Consider the following 16864-nt stretch of genomic DNA (forward strand, 5'->3'; position numbering starts at 1 on the left):
TGGAACAGAGAAGTTGTAATTATTGAAATATTTCTGTTAATACAGTGTGAGCTGAGCACATGACTCACAACACAGTGAGTGCATCAAGTGTAAGACTGAAGTTATAATTTAAATTTCTACCTCTAGAAGCATGAAAGGTTAGAGATCAAATTGTGCTGATCTCAAGCTGTTGTAAATCAACTGATTTCATGGGCCCAATAATGACTGGCAAGGGTTAATTATTATTATGAAGCGTTTTGTTACTTTTGTAATTAAGTATTATACTAGCATTAAATTATTGTCTTTAAACAAAATTTGGTGTAAGATGAAGAAAACACAAGGTTGGTGTGTGTACCAGTATACCATGACTTTTGAGGATGCAAGACAGGTGAAAAATGCCTAATTTGCCCAAATTGTGATACGGTTTACTAAAAATGGAGTGGATTGCTAAGTAACTCTGACAGTATGTGCTATCTGTATTTTCCTTTTTAACCTCTTTTGATTCTGATGCCCACCATTCAACATGTCTGATGGCTTGACCAATATGACTTTGGGTGGATATTGATACATGCAACAGGAGCAGGCTCACTGCATACATGCACAGAGAGGGCCCATCAGGGATTTCCTGTACCTGGTGGGTAGGTTCAAAAATTTATGTTGTTCAGAAAACTCATAATTGCCTCCACATGTTTGGCGCACTCAAAATCTCCAGTTTTCTCAAGGCTTTCTCTGTACCTTTGAAACAACCTTCCTCTAAAAATTCATATCTGAGTGATTGGGGCCGAGGATGCATTGAATGTTCCCTCATGTTATACCTAGCCCATTAGACATACAAGTAACACTCTATATACAGCAGTGCAGGCGGACTACTAATCTGACCAATTACTGACAGTACATATCATTAGCTCCACATCGTGTTTTTGACAAACATCTTTTCATCTGTGAGCTACGAAAAACAATAATGACCTATTATGGCATGACCCATTTTACATAACTTTGACCGCGTTAAAAATGACATTTTATCAGTTACTGAGCAATTAAAGTAAAACTTCTTGTTGTCTTTTTTCACCTCAGTGCATTCTGCAATGGAGTGGAGGCATCACTTTTGAAATAATAGGCTTTGTAACTACTTTTATAAAGGTTTATTATGTTTGGATGCAGAGATAAGAATCTTTGAAAGGAAGCCACTTCAACTTTGAATTATCCATAAAATAATGAAGAGAAACAAAAGACAATAAAATTATCTTAATTAAATATGTGTATAAAGACCTTAGAAGTTGTATGGGCTTTTGCATAATTTCCCATTATTTCTGGTCACATTTTAAATTTCTTGCAGCAAAGCCACTATTTTTGTTCAGACTTTTGGCTTTCTGCATGATTGCAGAAAAGCTTTTTTTTTGTTAAGATATTTTTTCTCTCTGTTCTTCTCTACAAAACTTTGTACATATCTCTCCTTACCTTGACTTTTTACTTAAAACAGCCGCACCACAAACATTTTAGAAATCATTCAACCTTATCAGAATGACGGCCTGGATACCAACGTAGGTGCTGTTGGTTAGTGTGGCTGATTCTACATTGAGTTGAAAATTAAATATTTATGTGGAGGTATTACACAAAACATTCTGGATTCCTCAAATATAGTTGTAGCAGTAATGTAATTTTTCCTTTAGGTTCAAAAGTAAAACACAAGTTGTGTGATTGGTTCATTGCTGAGGTGCCAAGCAGAGGGCAGTGGTCAGCCATGATGATTTACCATGCATCAATTTACCTTGATGAATTGTGACAGTACTGTGACTTCAAACGAGACTTTTCTCAGAAATGGAAAGCCAGGAATTGCACAGATCCCGTAAGTTATTCATTTGTGGCATGTGAAACCAAATTTTGAAACAATGAAAATGAGATGGGATGACCGTAGATTGCAGAGACATTTTTTGAATGAAGTTATACGTGTAGTATGCCTAGGTAATTTGAGCTGGAGATGTTGAAACACTCAAAACAATTTATCACAAAATATGGAGGGCTTAACATTTCAATCCTAGCAAAATCTTTCTCAAAGGCAAAATGTAAACACGGCAAACAAGCAAATGGGAATCAACCAAGCATGGACGAATGCAGGACAAAAGGAAAGGTCAAGAAAGCTGCAGGCTAGATAAAGGGACAAGGGGTAAAGGGGACTGCATGAAAGGCATGGTTGCCCAACAGACGGATATAAGGTGGGAAGAGATCAAAGAAAAAAATACAATGGAACGAACACGTTACAGACAGGACATGATTGCAATCACGGTGAGAAAAGTTTGCAAATTTTATTCATGACAAGAGTTGGAGATTCCTTGGGCGTTCTAAATGTACAGATGGGTTATTTTTAATTGACTGAGGCAACTGGGCAAACTGAAACTTTTGGCAGTGATTGAGCAACATCAGCGTGCACACTCGCAACTGCTCAGGACACCACATGTTACCATAAACTAAGATGACTTTACAAAATACACAATCTGCCAGTTATCCAACTGAACATACGTAAAAGCATTTGGAAGGCATAACAACATAAAACACAATGGAAAAAAATCAAATGACATTTATAACAGTCATTACAGACTTTTTAATCCGTCATTATTGCCATGTCACATTTTGGTGTCTCAATTACAACCGTTACTATAATGTTTAGTCCTCATAAAAATGTGGTGATTGTGTTTATGTTAACAATATTATTGCATTCATAACTCCATGTATTGAGGTCCACGTTAGAAACGTTTCTTTTGGGACTACACATCCAGATTTTTTTTTTAAAGGCACAATGTAAAAAAAGATTTTAATCAGTGCAGCGCCCGGACCATTTTTTTTTATTTCGATGCTCCACTGTGTACTGATTATTTTTATTCCACGCATTCAATCCGCCAAAAATATGAATCCTACTAATCTCAGCATTTCTTCATCCAAACCTGGATCACACAAGTAGTATGGCAAAGACAGTTCTGGACCAGCCCCCCCTTTTTTGAAAATAGTCGATGACCTCATCGACCCCTACCTTCCTATACCTCATCGACCCTTTTCAAAAAACCTCCCAAAACATCCTCTCTTTCAAGGCTATAACCCACTTCTCAAAAACCTCTCCTATACCTCATCGACGGTTTTAACCAGTTTTCACTTAAAAAAACATGGTTTATAAAGGTAGAAAAAAGGTCCTCCCTCTCTCCCCTGAAGCTTCTCCAGACCAATTCCCAACTCCCCTGAAGCTTCAAGAAAAAATGAAATAATATTTTAAAAACCTATAATAAAACAGAGATGATAAACCAAAAACCCAACGTCAATTGCTACTGTTGCAAAAACACAACCGATTCTCTCAACGTGATAGATGCTTGTGATTTCAATCATTATTTAAATTCTATTCATATCGACCGATGTACCGATTGCGTAGATTACAAATACTGTATTTATTGCATCGACTGTCGAGATTGCACCAACCGTAAAAATAGTGAAAGTTGCTCGAATTCTGCCAATTGTAAACAATGCGCTAATTGTGAAAGATCTAGTGATTGTTCTAACTGTGAAACTTGCATCGGATGTGACAGCCCCAAGGATAATGTAAACTGCATTGCTTGCGTTGATTGTAAGAATTGTGACCAATGCGACGATTGTGACCAATGCAACGAGTGCGTAAATTCCTGTGAATGTGAAAGCTGCGTCGATTGTAAAGAATGTACAGGTTTCAATGATTCTGTTACCTACGAGCGCTGTGACAACTGTATCAAATGTAAACTCTGTATCGATTGTGACCAATGTAAGGAATGTTTTTGTTGACTCAACTGTTGCGATTTACCCAGTGAATCATATTTAGTATTTGTACGTGGCAACAACAGCGGCTATGGTTGCTACAAGAAGATGAGACTAAGAACACCGAACGATCCCGAACCAGAATCTGACTTGAAGCAGAAAAACCCTGCTTAAACACAACAAGTAAAAATAACCAAGACTCCACAAACACTACCGTTACCTGAAGATCTTTGTGAAGATTATGACTATTACGCACGTTTAATTGACGCGGGGGATTAAGCCTGAGAGATTATAATCACCTGTATTATAAAAACAGAACCATGTCAAACCATACTTACATCATAACTGACAACTACGAACATCTTGATGCTCACAACATAGACACAAACGTTGTATACGGGCCCTTTGACCCCGACAAACTCGTGTTAGCAGACCCCGCAGTTAAAAGAGTGACAAACATACGCAATGCTATTCATCCTTTTGGTATAAAGACAATGGTCAAGAAAAACGTCTGCTGATCATGCTTACAAAAACACTCTGCTACGGCGTCAAATATGTCTATAAATTTGGTGTCTAAGAAAAAATCCTGAAAAAATCTGCTATCAACTTCAAAAACCTACGATAGATATACTCGATCACATAAACTTTATGGTTTTCCAAATACATTGATATGCAAACGGAGATCCAACCAAATACGATTAACGCTTACAGAGCCTGTTGTTGCAAATTCGACGACTTAGATAAATCAGACAAAGTTGCATACGTGGTTAAACTTGGGTACACCGACAAGACATTTTAACATTAAATGATGAAATACTTTATTTTCAGTATTCCATATAAGTGTTCAATTGCTTTGTCGCGGACAATTTCATTAATGAGATGCAACAATGTGTTCTTTGAATTAATTAATGTTAAGATATGCCAACATCGACTAAAACCGTAGCACATTAGAAGATGAACATTTATGCATGCACAGATTATGCTACAGTACATGTACATGTATGAGTAATGCATGTGTTTGGATGTACTGCTTATTTACTGCACAGAATGCCACAAGCAATTGTGCGTCAACAAGGGATCCTGTACTGTGGTAGGCAGCCAATAAGCTGCTTTGGGGCAACATTGTGATGAATATTCATTCGGCTCTGCCAGTGCTGTAGGCAGAGTGTGGAAAACATACATCTTCATGAAGGTCTTTGCAATTGGTTTCTGGTACATATGTGTGTATCTCTCCTGTGTGTAATAGTTGGTATGTATTGTAACAGTTTTCAAGCAATACTGTGTGTTAGCTGGCTCTGTGAAGCTGATTAGCTAAATGATCCAATTTTACTGCAAATTTGGACAAAAAAAATTGAAAAATCTCTCCTATGCTTAACTACCAAGAAGTAGTACTTGAACTATTAGGCAGGGTTGTTTAGGCAAGGCATCCATATTATGCTTTATGGGTGCACTGCGACCTGCTGTGGTGCTTGCCGGCGCCTCTTCTTCGCGTCTAATCCATCCAGTGGATGCGGCCTCAAGCAGTGCAAAATTTCTGGCTGGGACTCATTAAAATTCCTCCATTGTGTCCAGGGCTATTGTTATGTAAATTAGGGTGCTACCCTCCCAAGCTAGAAGCCTGCCGCGCCCGCCTTGTTGCCCACTGTGCTATGGCAAGCTCAGGAAGTTCATTACAAAAGGAAGATAATCAAAAACTGCAAGCCATTTAATGCTACCTTTCCACTCATCATCCAAGGAGGCTTTTCGTTAGCGCTGAAATTTTACAATGTGTGATTTGTCCCCAGTAAAGTTTCTTCTTGTGGTGTGGCCATCCGTTGAGCATCAAAAAGGCAAAGATGTTTCTTGAAAATCCCCCAAATGTAAAGAACCTGTGTTTTTCTATCAGAACTACCAGGCAGTCATTTTGCCCGAAGGTTTAACACTTTTAGGTCTCTTTCTGAAAATATTTCCATTCGAATTAAAGTTTAACCGGAAAACTTCTTTATTAAAATTGAAATGACAAGGATTCAACTTCACAGTAACACACAATAATTTTATTACACACTGTTTCTTGTAGTCTGCTGGCAGTTGACCATTAATTTAACAAAGTACAAATAATGCAACAAAATGTGCCCAGAGATTAACTGTAGTCTTAATAAATGTATGTAAAGGTTCTTTCTTTAAAAAGAAGTATAAGACTGAGTGACAGAACAAGTCTATAGTTTGCCCCTGAGTACTTAATGATTCCCTTCCTGAAAAAAATTATTTACACAAACTTAAAAAGCAAAAAACTAGTATATGTATTGAATATGATCGGTATTTTGGCAAGCTTCCTACATTTGCCGTTTCCAGCTTCCCTAAGGCCCTTTTTGAATGCCTCGTTTCCAGCCGTACTTGGGTACTCCTTTCCAACTTGCGCCAAGACGGCCTGAAAAACCGGGTTGTGCTTTAGTGTCTGTTTTTTGCACAACATTCCCCCCTTGCACATAACCTCCCCCCAATAGTAGTTGCTTCTGGTTAGCTTTTCCTAAGACAGCACATGGGACATAAGTTGTGGCAGGTTGGGTTGGAGTCGGCTCGGGCCAGTGATGTGGGCCGACCGGCTTGCTGCAGGGGTGCAGCTTCCTCATTGAGGCGGATTGGGCTAGGGCTCCCACTGGCACGTTTGGCCAGTGTCAGAAGTGGCACGTCGTCATCGCTGTCAGACTCTAGCGGACGTTTCAAACCTAGCGTGAAATAAAAGCAATGCAAAAAAATTTGTAGTCCAAACACGTACCATGTTGCCCTTCATCAGTCAGCATCACTGATATTTGCATTGGGCATTGTTATGTCGCGTGCTCCAAGGGACACTTACTAGCAAATACTTGTTAAAAATTTTGCAATATCAACTCTGCTCATTTCTTTCATTGTTTGGAATTATAAGTAATGCACTTTTGGGTATTGGGTATTTTACATCGTTTTTTAGTTCAGTCAAGAAAAGGTTAAATGCTTACCGGTATCGGTTCCATCGTCCATGTCCACTTGTAGGCCACCTTGACCCCCATCCCAACATGACGACACTTTCTGTTGCAATCCAAGCCATCTAGTCACCAACCACTCAATCTTCATGGTTCGCAAGGCCAGTAGAACCAACTTGTGGAGAATGTCTTCAGAAAGTAGGGCCTATCTTCTTGTCTTCGGACGAAGTGACTCGGCTTTAGTTAACTCAGCGTGTCATATTCACGATCATTCAGAGTCGAGTAAACAGAGATAGTGCTTTGCAGCTTGTGACTTCGGGAGGCTGGTGAACAACACCTTTGAGCTCTAGGCCTATGTGGAGACCGCAACCTCACGGAATGCTTTGAATCATCTCCCTGTTGACTGTGGGGGTCCAGGTTTGCATCTCTCTGACGCACCTTTTGGACCACCGCCCTTTCTATTGGCTGTTAAACTTCTCTTTTGCTTGTTACAGAGTATAATTGGCATTCCCGCAGGTAAAGATGCCCTCTCGGTTACCAAGAAAATTATTTGTGCATTTCGATTCGCACAGCGAGCATGGCTCTTGCTTCTGTTGAAAATGACAAAGGTTACGTCAAGTGGCTTCTAGAAAGTCCCAAAAAATGCAAAAAGACTGCAAAACGTCAACCAAAAGAGACGACTTGCCGTCCAGGACAGCCATCTGTGGCAGAAACTTTCCCAACTGTGATTGATACCGCTCGTAAGTTCACGACTTTCCAACCCCAGGGTACTACATTGTCTCCTGTGGCTACTTGAAGATGACCACCCAGATCAACCATTGGCTGTTGTCTCTTTGATTGGGATTGGGCTAGGGCTCCCACTGGGCTCCCACTGGCACGTTTGGCCAGTGTCAGAAGTGGCACGTCGTCATCGCTGTCAGACTCTAGCGGACGTTTCAAACCTAGCGTGAAATAAAAGCAATGCAAAAAAATTTGTAGTCCAAACACGTACCATGTTGCCCTTCATCAGTCAGCATCACTGATATTTGCATTGGGCATTGTTATGTCGCGTGCTCCAAGGGACACTTACTAGCAAATACTTGTTAAAAATTTTGCAATATCAACTCTGCTCATTTCTTTCATTGTTTGGAATTATAAGTAATGCACTTTTGGGTATTGGGTATTTTACATCGTTTTTTAGTTCAGTCAAGAAAAGGTTAAATGCTTACCGGTATCGGTTCCATCGTCCATGTCCACTTGTAGGCCACCTTGACCCCCATCCCAACATGACGACACTTTCTGTTGCAATCCAAGCCATCTAGTCACCAACCACTCAATCTTCATGGTTCGCAAGGCCAGTAGAACCAACTTGTGGAGAATGTCTTCAGAAAGTAGGGCCTATCTTCTTGTCTTCGGACGAAGTGACTCGGCTTTAGTTAACTCAGCGTGTCATATTCACGATCATTCAGAGTCGAGTAAACAGAGATAGTGCTTTGCAGCTTGTGACTTCGGGAGGCTGGTGAACAACACCTTTGAGCTCTAGGCCTATGTGGAGACCGCAACCTCACGGAATGCTTTGAATCATCTCCCTGTTGACTGTGGGGGTCCAGGTTTGCATCTCTCTGACGCACCTTTTGGACCACCGCCCTTTCTATTGGCTGTTAAACTTCTCTTTTGCTTGTTACAGAGTATAATTGGCATTCCCGCAGGTAAAGATGCCCTCTCGGTTACCAAGAAAATTATTTGTGCATTTCGATTCGCACAGCGAGCATGGCTCTTGCTTCTGTTGAAAATGACAAAGGTTACGTCAAGTGGCTTCTAGAAAGTCCCAAAAAATGCAAAAAGACTGCAAAACGTCAACCAAAAGAGACGACTTGCCGTCCAGGACAGCCATCTGTGGCAGAAACTTTCCCAACTGTGATTGATACCGCTCGTAAGTTCACGACTTTCCAACCCCAGGGTACTACATTGTCTCCTGTGGCTACTTGAAGACTTCAATGTCAACCACGCAGTGAATGAAATTTACTACGACCGCCTCTTCAAACAGTGCGAGCTGGATGCCCTCATTGTCACCTCTTATTGTCCTAGGTATTCTGCCTTGAATGCGGTGGAGAGGCTCTGGGCACCGTGCACAAAAGCACTGACATCGACTTCAATTCCGGCAGTCCTCCCTGGAGAGCAGCAACCACCCAACAAGCAGACAGGACTATCTCCTGAACAACGGTGGTCAAAGGACCATTTGGTCTTTAATACAGCCAGCATTACTGGAAGGATGCCCGGTATGCTGGTCGTGAAGTTGTCACCATCAACACTTCGAGCGGGTCAAAGGAGGCGCCACATGACAACTTCGAGGAAGTACATACCAAAGCATCATCATCAGCCACAAGATTGCGGGAGGACAGGGCGATGTATGACGAATACCAGTTCGTCTTCAGACACATGGATTGGCGCATTGGCATGGTGATTTTGCTAAATGTGCTGATCCAGGGTGTAAGCATTGCTCATCCTCCCCCCCCAATGAATGATGATATGCTTTGGTGTGTACGTTTTCCTACACCTGTGCCATCAAGCGACCAACTAGGCCATTTCATAACCTTCAAAGAGGCACTTAACAGCAGCAGGGATCTCCCATGTGAACACTTGCCGTTGTTCCAGAAGAAAGCTCTAGGCTGCTGCAAGGCAGGGGGATGCAAGTATGTGTTCACAAGCAAAATGGACGTTAACGACCATAGGACGAAATTTCACAGATGAAATTTTAAAAAAAACCCACCCCCAATGCAAGATTTCCAGTGATTAGATATTTGCAACTTGCCCTAATTATTTTTAATGTGTTTTTAGTAAATCCTTTGGATGAATGATCAGTCAGCAATCAATCAATTTCATGCACGTGTCATATCAACATCATAATAGCAATGTTGTAAGCGTGATTTTCAACGAATTGACCTCCATAGTCTGGTCACCGCCATTCCTGTCCACCAGCACATCAACTAGGTCTGTGTTTTCAATAAGAGAAATATGAATTGAATGATCAATTATGAACATAAATGATAACTCTGTCAAGCTTATTTTGCAAATACAGTTTTCGGCAAGTTTTCACATGCATTGTATTAAAATGAAGACTATTTGGAAAGGAAATGGATTAAAAGAATGCTTTACCATGTTTATTGTGAAAAGTCTATTGTCTTCGCTATTTTGGAAGTATGCGCAGTGTGTACGCCTACGTTTATGTGTGATATACTGGACAGTTCACAAATACAAACTGGTGTCTGGTCGAGAATAAGGTCAAAATCAGCTTCCACCATGTCCACGCGAGGCCAGTACATTAACCACTTCCAGCTGGGGGCTCCGGTACCGAAGCCATAGGCCTTATATTTGGGGCCGGGGACTCTGAAATCGGAACTTTACTATAAAAAAAAAAGTTGCTGGGTGTTTCTTAAAAAGTTTGGGGCTGTCAGTTAAAAAGTTTAGGCCATCATTGGCCGGTGAATTGTGACTTTTTTTATAGCCGGGGTGACCGAACTTATTTTATAGCCGGGGTGACCGAACTTATCAAAGCCTGGAATAAAAGTACGAGCTCCTGAGAGCTGCTGGGCACTGCCAATCAATCCCTGTATTCTTTCAGTGCAGAGCGCTGCAATTAGCGGAGGTAATCCGTGTATTGTTTTGCAGAGCGCATTTGTTCGCGCTGCCAGGTGCTCGCAGGGGATTATCGCTGCACTGCACCGAAGACAAAGCGCGGCTGTGCGGGGTCATTATGCACCTGCGCCCCATGAATGACCCAGCCCGGGCACTGCTGGCCCTTGCCACTTTGACTGACAGGGCACGGCCCTCGCTGCTTGAGAATAAAAACGCCGTGCAGTGTTCACATGTGTTCATATTGGGTATCGTGTTATTTAGAGCACAGACAACATGGCTGAAGTTATATCCGGAGAGTCCAGTTCTTCCAGTTCTTCTTTTATCTGAGTTCAGACGAAGTTTCTCCGTCTTTTTCATCACCCCCGCACCTGCTCAAGTACAGTCAAGTACAGAAATTGACAGTGATGTACCCTTGGCGGTATATGCCAAGCGCAAGAGACAGTCCCGTACACAGACCGCCGTGTCGACCAGCAGCGGTGCCGCACCGTTCCGGTGGACAGATGAAGACAGTACACCGCTGAAGTACGGCTTCACCGGGAATGGTGGTGCCGTCGATCCCCGCCTGCATCACAGCTCGACACTAGAACACTAGAGAACTGAAGGCCTTTCTGGGCCTTTGCATAATGACGGGCATTGCGAAGCACCCCACCCTTCATAGCTTCTGGTCCACTGACCCACTAGTGAAGATGAGCCTATTCCTGTCCGTCATGCCCCGAGATCGCTTCCTTGCCATCCTGCAGTCCCTGCACTTCAACGATAACACCACCTGGTGAACGACCTAAGTGGTAAGGGCTACAACCTTGCCCTTGACCGGGCCTTCAGCAGTCCCGATTTGTTTTGACGACTTCATAACCAGAAGTTCAACGTCGTCGGCACCGTCATGGGGAACAGAAAAAGGATGCCGAAAGACCTGCAGTCCGTCAAGCTGAAGCGGGGCGAAACAGCGTCCCGGTCGGCCGACCTGGGTGTCAGCGGTTCTCTCCTGGCTATGGTGTGGCGAGACAAGCGCAACATCCGTATGCTCTCTACCATGCATACGGCAGACATCCGTGGCACCGGCAAGCAAGACAGGACAGGGCAGGAAAAGCAGAAACCGACCTGTGTCATTGAGTACAACGCCCTGATGGGGGGCATTGACAAGAGCGACCAACTAGTGGCAAATCATCGAGCAACTCGTAAGTCCCTCAAGTGGTACAAGAAGCTCTTCTTCTACCTGCTCGACTTGACGCTGGTGAACAGCTACGCCGTGTACCTGGCCGTTGGTCACCGCCTCTCCTTCCTCGACTACCGCTTGAGTCTTGTCCGTGAGCTGCTGTTCGACGAGCCCTTGCTCGAGTACCACCCTCAGCACGAAACTCCACCATTCACCAACTCCCGCTTTGTCGGCCGACACTTCCCCGTGGACTTTGAGAGGACCAGCTATGGCGACTTCCGCTACCGGCGGTGTGTCCTCTGCGCTTCCCGTGGTCTGCGAAAGAAGACACACTTCCAGTGCGACACGTGCCACCAGCCCCTCTGCGTCGCCCCCTGCTTCAAGGAGTACCATACTGTCCACTAATTGACACTTTGAACATTTATTTTCATAGACATTTTCATTGACATTATATTTTGTGTTTTTCATGAGTGTTTTGACTTGATGCCCCGCTTATCTAGTGTAAAACAATATGTCATTTACTGGTGGTTTTACTAGGTAGTCATAGTTTCAACCTTTGAAAAAAATGACAAAAAAGACAAAGTTTCTGGAAGGTAGTGCTTTGAGGATGTTGTATTTTCATCTCTTAAAAAAGTGGCACATTTCCTTGTAATGGTTTTACTAGGTGGTCATGTTTTCAACCTTTGAAAAAAAGTGACAAAAAGACAAAGTTTCTGGGAAGTACGGCTTTGAGGATGTTGTATTTTCATCTCTTGAAAAAGTGGCACATTTCCTTGTAATGGTTTAACTAGGTGGTCATGTTTTCGGCCTTTGAAAATAATGACAAAAAGACAAAGTTTCTGGAAAGTACTGCTTTGAGGATGTTGTGTTTTCATCTCTTGAAAAAGTGGCACATTTCCTTGTAATGGTTTTACTAGGTGGTCATGTTTTCACCAAGACCATGCATGCTTTTTACCAAGCCCAGCCAGCCAATTCGGCTTTGTAGTCAGCCACAAGGATGAAGCACTTGCTAATATTTACACTAGTAGATGCTACATAGTAAAAGAAACATTTCATTCATATTCTTAATGGTTTTACTTCTCAGGAAATGCTTTTGCTGATTGCTCGAACTTCATAGCATTTGCTAGTTTTATTCATTGATACGGCCCCAATAATGTGTGCGATCGCGAACAATTGCTCAATCTAAACTTACCTATTAAGTCCTAGAAATTACCAATTATCGTGGGCTGGATAAGAGTCCTCGCTGGGTGGGCTGTGGAGAAGTTCTTTTGTTCTTATTTTTGTAACAGTCACTAAATGACCAATGACCACTTGTCTTTTACCCACTGAAATTTCCTGCTGGGTAACGGTTGAGTCATGGCCTAACCATACAAGTTATTTGCATCTAGGTACATGATGTACGACGTCTGAATGTCTGGGTCGTGGTCTTTTAAACCAGGGTTGTTTGCTTCGGTGTAACGTTTTGCCCCAACGCTAGAGATGCCGCCTCGTTTACCCCTTTTAAAAAAGAGGTGTTTGTCGATGTTTGTCAAAGCTCTAGTTGAACACCAGAATGCTTCAACAGCGTGTCCCATGATAGTCCCGGCGATGTGTAGTAATTGGCTGGATCTTAACCATAATTCATTTTTACAAACTTTCCGTAAGTTTTCAAACACACACACCAACAACAAGGTGCCCGTTTCAACATACAGATTGTGGTAGTCTCCGAGGGTTAGACAGTCAAACGTTTGCCATACATTTGGGCCGTTACCTGTTCTTCTTCGCTTACGGTCTGCTGCTTCAACAAGCTATAAAAAGCATCGCGAGTTGGTAGGTTGGTTTCTTCGAATCGGCCAAAAGAATCTACATATTCATAAGAGTAAATGCCTTTTTCTAAAAGCAAGTGCACGTTGTTTGGAAATCTTTCACGGAGTAGGTTAAAATCTTCTGGAGGACAATTTTTGACCAATCGATCGAGTGAAGCTGCCATGAAATAAAACTAATCAAGGAACTTAAGTTGACCAAACGAAAATGAAATGTAATTCTCACTGTTTTGGGCAATGACGTTGATTTCACATCCGTTGAAGGCATGAGCTTCTAACATGAGTAGACGCATGGCAGATGAATTTGCGTTTTATTCCTGTTTAATGGTTCTGGTGGGAGACGCTCTAAAACAGATTTGAAATCCGTGTAGATGACGAATGGGGCGTCTTATTTGTTTTTGTAGTTTTCAAACTTCAGACTGTGTTGACACTTTATAGGTAATTCGACTTTAGAAGGCACCGTGTCCATTCCTTGGAAGATCTGCTTGGTGTTTGCCAAGTCTTTTTTCTGTTTGAAAGTGAGATAGGCAAGTAAAACACAAATATAATTTACCGTTGTGATTGTTGACGTCACCCATTAACCGAGAAAAACTTTTAATCCGGCAATAATGACTTGTTTCACCTCGGTTAAAATAAAGTAAGTTGATCGGATCGCCTATGTGTTTAGTTTTGTAAAGTATGTATACACCTTCTTTTCCTGTGCAACCGAATACATTGATTGCTAAGTTGTTTTGTGTTTCGATGCGTGGAATTTGTGAGATAGGTGTTGGAAAGTCCACGTTTGCATAATTTACACAGTTGTGTATGTTGAGGTGTGTTCCTCGTGTATTATATACTCTGGGTTAGTTTCTAGCTGATGTTTGACGTGTCTGAATATAATTTTAAAGCAGCTCTTAACGCCCAGTGAATGCACTGTTGATCTTGTTCGTTTTGGATGTTAATGATCGCTTTTTGTCTTTCAGTTCTTTATGCAGTGAGATGAAAGTCACTCCTATGGGTTTATGCCTCATCACGTTGATGTAAAACGTGACGACTTTGTAAAATACCCAGCCTGAGCCTCTCTGTTCGTGAGCTTCAACGTCTTCTAAATGTTTGGCTATTTGTTGATTTAACATGTTTTTGACTTCTTGTTTAGAAATGAACGTGTTATTCTTACTCGTAAACATGAAAACACCGAGTTTAGTTTCAGCTCCGGGCTCTTCCATTTTGAACTTGAAGTTGATTGCTGTTTACAACTTGTAAGAGTCTATCTCTTTAAACTCGGTCAACGCTTTATCTTCAATGTACTTTTTGTAAAAATTGAAGAAGTGTATCAAGTCGTCGGCAAAGAAAGTAGGCGTCAGTTCCCAATTTCTGTAGTTACCTTTAAATCTTCTTATACTTCGGATGTTTACCACTTCAATCACTTCCGGGTTTAATGTAAGCTTTAATCGCCTTGATAAGATCTTTTCGCAGTACATTACCCTTGTACCTGTGGCTGTAAACGGTATGTTGTTGTCTTGGGCTATCTGTAAGAGCTGACGATATGATTCTCATGTGAGATTTTTAAACTGTTGTTTTCTTGCTCCATTTGCTCGTATGAGTTCAGGTTTGGTGTGTTATTTGCGTTTAGCTGGTAGAGGTAATGGAATGTTATGTTGTTTGATAAAGTCGGATAAAAATGATTTTTTAAAACAGTTAAGGCCTGATAATACAGGATGACTTTGTGATTTTGTTTGCGTATTCATGTCTCTATTTATATATAGGTTTTTAAAATTTTATTTCATTTTTTTCTCTCTCTTTTTCTTCAAGCCCTCTTTCTTGGAGAAGCTTCAGGGGAGAGTAAGATTTTCCAAGAGTAGGGCAAGTCACGGGGGAGGAGCTTCTTTCTGCTTTTTAAACCCAGTTTTTTTTTAAACTGAAAACTGGTAAAAACCATCGATGAGGTATAGGAGAGGTTTTTGAGAAGTGGATCCTTGAAAGAGAGGGTGTTTTTGGAGGTTTTTTGAAAAGGGTTGATGAGGTATAGGAGGGTAGAGGTCGATGAGGTAATCAACTATTTTTAAAAAAAGGGGCTGGTCCAGAACTCTCTTTGCCATACTTCTACGTGTGGTTTTATTGTTTTTCTTTCATGCTCCACCGGGTACTGATTATTTTTTATTCCGGGCATTCAATCCACCAAAAATATTCATCATCCCTATCTCAGCAATTCTTTATCCAAACCTGGATCACACATGGTTTTATTGTTTTTCCATGCTCCACCGCGTACCAACAATTTTTTATTCCGGGAATTCAATCTGCCCAAAATATTTATCCTCCCTATCTGAGCATTTCTTTATCCAAACCTGGATCACAAGTGGTTTTATTTTTTACATGCTCCACAACGTACCAATTATTTAATCCGGGCATTCAATCTGCCCAAAATATTAATCTTCCCTATCTTAGCTTTTCTTATCCAAACCTGGATCACAAGTGGTTTTATTTTTTTTCCCAACCCCCACGCACTGATTATTTTTATTCCGCACATTTAATCTGCAAAAAACATTAATCCTCCCCAACTCAGTATTGCTTTATCCAAACCTGGATCACACATGTGGTTTCATATTTTTCCCTGCCCCACTGCGTACTGATTATTTTTATTCTGGGCATTCAATCCATCAAAAATATTCATTCTCCCGGAAAATATCAAGTCACGTGAAGCTTTTCATGAGCCTGGGATAATAATCTGAAAATGGGGATAATCGTTAGGCAGAAAAAAATTCATAGGCCAGGGATAATTAATTTGAGTCCAGTTAAATATTATTGAGTCCGGCATCTAATATTATTATTATTAATCTAGGAGAAAAATATCCTTAACTCCAGGAAAAATATTCCGAGACCTGAGAATCTCTTGGGAGTCAGGTGAAACATTTGATTAAGTCCAGGAAAAATATCTGTGGCCAGGAAAACAACTAAAGGGGAGGAGAAATATCATGTTCATGTACTGAGCTTTGTAAAATATTCTTGACTGCTGGGATAAAATATTCTGAGTCTTGTGAAAGTATTCCAAGTCCAGTGAAAGCTCAGAGTCTTGTGGACAATATTGAGAGTCCGATGAAACATAGGTTCTGACACAAAATATTGTGGGGCCGGAAGAAATATTCTGAGGGTGGAGAATTTTTTTTAGATATTCCTGGGTCTGAGATATAATATTCTGAGTCTTTTGGAAATATTCTGAGTTTGAAAACTATTCCAAGTTTCTTAAAGTGTGAGAAAACATTCTAAGGTCAGAAAGAAACTCGAACCCCGGAATTAATTTCAGCACGGCCAAAACTAATACCCAATGATTTCGAGCCCTCTGGTAATTTTACTAGTTTTGTCTCCTCTCTACCTGTCCCTCAAAAGCGCCAACCACAATAAGGGAAGGTAATAACTGATGTCATTGTGATGGCAGACTTTCGTTTCCAGCTAATGATTGACACTGCCTTTATTACCTGAAAACAGGGGTATCTGGCTTGAACTTTTACAGCCAATAATAATTAAGAATATGTACAGCTAATATTTCAATTGGTTTCTAGTTTTCTTTTTACGTCTCTGCAATTGGTATGTTGACTGTTGAGTGTGAAGGATCAGGAGGGGGGTTGGTGACC

At 41.3% G+C, this 16864-nt stretch overlaps 2 protein-coding genes across 5 annotated transcripts in view; both read right to left on the reverse strand.

Moving 5' to 3' along the window:
- The window catches only part of supt7l (SPT7 like, STAGA complex subunit gamma), a 206684-nt gene that overhangs the window by 98733 nt on the left and 91087 nt on the right, over window positions 1-16864 (reverse strand). The gene's annotated exons all lie outside the window — the stretch shown is intronic.
- Window positions 12-8661, reverse strand: LOC110987816 (uncharacterized). Its single transcript, XM_022250919.2, has 3 exons — window positions 7895-8661; window positions 6723-7627; window positions 12-6455 (listed from the first exon to the last, which is right to left on the reverse strand). Exons 2-3 carry the CDS (start codon window positions 6835-6837, stop codon window positions 6247-6249), a joined length of 324 nt encoding a protein of 107 aa, XP_022106611.1. The 5' UTR covers window positions 6838-7627; window positions 7895-8661; the 3' UTR covers window positions 12-6246.

Source organism: Acanthaster planci, linkage group LG05, assembly GCF_054643075.1.
Source record: "Acanthaster planci isolate LZ-2023a linkage group LG05, COTS_SCS, whole genome shotgun sequence".
Taxonomy (NCBI): Eukaryota; Metazoa; Echinodermata; class Asteroidea; order Valvatida; family Acanthasteridae; genus Acanthaster; species Acanthaster planci.

Coding starts and splice junctions, on each gene's coding strand:
- LOC110987816 (XM_022250919.2), bottom strand. CDS start 6,837: ATGAAGATTGAGTGGTTGGTGACTAGATGGCTTGGATTGCAACAGAAA. Junction 6,456..6,722: donor GGACGATGGAACCGATACCG/GTAAGCATTTAA, acceptor ATTTCACGCTAG/GTTTGAAACGTCCGCTAGAG.